At 41.1% G+C, this 3,980-nt stretch overlaps 1 protein-coding gene across 1 annotated transcript; it reads right to left on the bottom strand.

Moving 5' to 3' along the window:
* Window positions 1–2,518: 2,518 nt before the first annotated feature.
* On the bottom strand, window positions 2,519–3,754 carry LOC113780384. The gene has a single exon (XM_027326192.1). It carries the CDS (start codon window positions 3,752–3,754, stop codon window positions 2,519–2,521), a length of 1,236 nt encoding a protein of 411 aa, XP_027181993.1.
* Between the last annotated feature and the right edge of the window lie 226 nt (window positions 3,755–3,980).

The following is a 3,980-nucleotide window of genomic DNA, read 5'->3' as shown; positions in this document are numbered from 1 at the left end:
AGAAAGTAGACCCAAAGAAGGGTTTTAATACAGGTCACCAAAACAAACAAAAATATTTTAGTTGTTCAACTATTACAAACCAAACCTAACTATACTAGTGATGGTGCCAAAATTTCCCCGCGTCGGCCCCTGCTAAGGAAAACAAAAGAAAAGGGGGTAAGCTATAAGCTCAGTGACTAACCAGGGGTAAAAATATAATTTTTACATGTCAACATTTGCACAGTGAGAGCAAAGCAAAAGCAGAAAAGTAACACCACATGGTAAGGATACGGGTGGCTCCAAAGCCAACTCATTTGTTGAGCTTGATCACTGGTTGACCCTTGAGATCCTGAGCCACACAGCTCGCTTCTCTTAAAGGATCCCACATAGATAGACCATGAGCCTCAGCTCAAGTCACGAGCAATAAATGCTCTAAAATATTTTTCAAGCAATAAATGCTCTAAAATCGTAGTTCAAGCAATAAATGCTCTGGTTCAAGCAATAAATGCTATCAAATTGCATCACAAGCAATAATTGCTCCGCAAATGTTTCACAAGCAATAAATGCTCTCAAATTACGTCACAAGCAATAATTGCTCCGCAAATGTTTGACAAGCAATAAATGCTCCATAACAAATCACAAAATCATATTTCACAGGTATCAATAGCAACTAATGGGGTTTAGGTCGAGTGCGATAAAGTACACCCACGCCTAAGTGCCCATTTTTCATAGTAAACTCATATTAGCATTGAGTTATACAGAAACCCTGATTACTCACCTAAAGAGCAAGTATAACGAGAAAAGTACGGAAATTAATTCAAGTCGTCAGCTAGTGGGCCCCACCGCTCCGTCTAGTCCGTCACCACCTGTAGTAGAAGGTTGAGCCATATTATCACACAAACAACTACTAAAGTGCGTAAATTAAGCAAAACGGCAAAATTGGCACATGCATGTGCGGAATCGGCAACGGAAATGGAAACGGCCGGCAAACGGAAATGGGCATAGTTACTGTCCCAAACTGTTTTGATCATAAGTTGGGCTAGGAATGTTGGATTAAAGTGTATGAGATACCTTTGCGAAGATAAGAGGAAGGGCTACAATTTTCATGAAGACACCTTAATCTCGATCTGAATGGAAGCAGGTCGAAATTATGGAAAACAGTACCAGAAGTTTGCACTTTAGGGTGACGGACAGGGTCTGTTTTCCGGACCATAACTCACAGCTCGCAAATCCAAATCAAGAAATTCCAAAGGTGTTAGAAAGATATGTCATAATGCTAAAATGTTTATGTTTTGTCCAAAACCTGAATCAATACAGAGAAGGGTGAAAAATGGGTCCAAAGTTCCTGTCAGAACTGTCCAAATTCAAAGGCAGTTCTGACAACCGATCTTGTTTTGGTTATAACTGGAGCTACGGAACTCGGATTTGGACGCACTTTATACTGTTTCGAAGCTAAAACCAAGATCTACATTTCTTATGAATGGGGTCAACACCCAGTTCACACGTTATCCAGGCGAACCGAGCATGGTCAGAGGCTAAATCCAAAAACGTAACACAATCCAGTGTTCAAAACAGGTGCAAGTGTTTTGGCTATAACTCAGGGTACACGGATCCGTTTGACCTGAAATTTTGCAGGAATAACAAGGACTTAAGAAGCTACAACTTTTATATTTTGGATAAATGCTAGTTCAGTATGTATCAAGGTGAAAAGACACGATCAGATTGGTGCACTGTCAAAACTGTCCACTGACTTTACTCCTATGGCAGTCAGGGTATTTTTGTCTTTTCACAGGCTACGTTGCTCCAATTGAGTTGAAATTTTGTAGGAAACTATAAAACATCATTCCCTACAACTTTAATGTTTTATGATAAGGCCAATTCGGCCTCTAACTAGGTCTAATAGATTCTGGCAGAACAGGGTTAGTCACAACCCTCAACTGTAATTTTCCGCACTAACCAGAAATTTTCCGCAACCGATCGTATCCAACATATATTAGCTTCATTTTACACCATAATAAACCCTCAATCCATAACTAAACCATGATTATCATATAAAAACAGAAAATCCCAAAAAAAAATCAGAAATTTAACTAACTTCACTTTAATCCATGAAATCTTCCATAAAATCACCTTATTATCTTAATCACCCATCCTTAATTATTCCTTATTCAATATAAAAGCAACTAAACCACAATCTTTTTACATTAGCTAGATTAAGGGTTTTAAACCCAACTTAAGGTTGTTCAATTAGCAAAGCACTAGGGAATTTACTAGTGTAAGACTTTTTAGCTTTCTAATCCCACTTAACCTTTATAAAAGAAATCGAATCCGGTATCTACTCATACGAAAACATACATTAGAATACATAATATTTACTACCACATAAACTTATGATTAATATGTAAACTAGGGTTTTAATAAAATTCCAAATCGAGGTTTTTCAATTATAAAAAAAAGCAAAATCACATGTAAAGAATTACCATCATCCTTAAAATCAAATTTTATAGCAAAATTTAGCACTAATATTCCTTATTCAAAATTAAGGACGAATCGGGATCTCACAACCTCCCCCTCTTAGAAGAATTTTGTCCTCGAAATTCATACCTTCGGTGTCCCTGATCGGCCTAGAAATGGTTCCCTTCATCCCTGATTTATTTCCTCCCCTCGACGTATGAGGGCACTGAGCAACTAGGTATTCATTGCTACCACATCGGAAACATCGCCGATTTTTCTTTTTCTTCCAACAGGTATCTTCCGTATGGTTAGTGGCCCCACAGACATCACATACTCTTCTGGTTCCGAACATCGATTCCCCATGTGAGACACCACTTTGGGGCCCTTTTCCTGCCTGATCTTCCCTTATTTTACCTTGATTCGGAGTCCCCACTGGTCGTGTACCATCGGCTTCCTTACTCCTCTTACTAGGTGGCTCACTTCCCGAGCTTTGCCCACCAGTGGAGGTATAGGTGTCAGATGGTGTTCTCTTCTTGTAACGGAAAGCTTTCACCTGATTCCTTGCCGTCTCTATTCGTTGTGCCTTTTCCAGGGTCTGGCTGAATGTATCCAACTGGGCAGCCGCCAATGCCTCTTGTATTTCCACGTTTAAACCCTGGACAAATCGACGAATTCTCTTTTGGTCTGTTAGTACTAACTCTGGAGCAAAACGAGAGAGTTTGGTAAATTGTGTTTCGTACTCTGCCACACTTAACGGCCCTTGACGCAGGCGGATAAAGTCCTCTTCCCGCCTTTCTTGAACAATCGGTGGCAAATACTTCTCGTTAAACTCACGGGTGAAATTGACCCAAGTCCAGGGGGTCTGTTCTCGTTCCCACTTAGCCTTTATTACATTCCACCATACTCGGGCTGGTCCCTCAAATTGGAAGACAGCAAAAGATACCTGCCGTTCCTCTGAATACCCGAGCGCAGCGAATATATCCATAATGCGGTCCATCCATCCCTCAGCTAAGTCAGGGCTAGGTCCACCTATGAATTTTGGGGGTGCAAATTTTTGGAACCGTTCTAAGGCACAGTCCACTTCCTCGTGATTGCCCGGATTATTTCCAGTGTTTCCGGCATCATTCCCATGACCCTGACCCTGTTGGTCCATCATTTGTGCCAGCAAATCTGCCATCCGTTGTATGGCTGTAGCTACTTGGTTATCAGTTTGGTGGTTCGCATTTTCATTTTCTACCCTTTCGGGTTCTGGTCTCCGTCCCCTATCTTTTCCTCGGCCTCGGCCTCGGCCCCTGCCTCCACCTCGGCCACTGGCTTCCATTTGTTTTGAAAACTTTACCATATAAAACACACTAAATGATCAAAATTTTTGGACATGCATATACAGGTTTACGCCAAAGATATGCACAAATTAGCCAAAATGCAATTAGTACCAAAACATTGAACACACCGATTTCAAAACAAATCAACAGGACAACAAAGTAATTCAAGTCAACGGCCCTAACGCAACTCCCCTGCGGAGCCCACCTAATCCACCAGCACCGCCC

The sequence above is a fragment of the Coffea eugenioides genome, chromosome 8, assembly GCF_003713205.1.
Source record: "Coffea eugenioides isolate CCC68of chromosome 8, Ceug_1.0, whole genome shotgun sequence".
NCBI lineage: Eukaryota > Viridiplantae > Streptophyta > Magnoliopsida > Gentianales > Rubiaceae > Coffea > Coffea eugenioides.
This window is presented reverse-complemented; position numbering and strand designations above follow the sequence as displayed.

Excerpts from the sequence above, each read along its gene's own strand:
- LOC113780384 (XM_027326192.1), bottom strand. The coding sequence starts at position 3,754 with ATGGAAGCCAGTGGCCGAGGTGGAGGCAGGGGCCGAGGCCGAGGCCGA.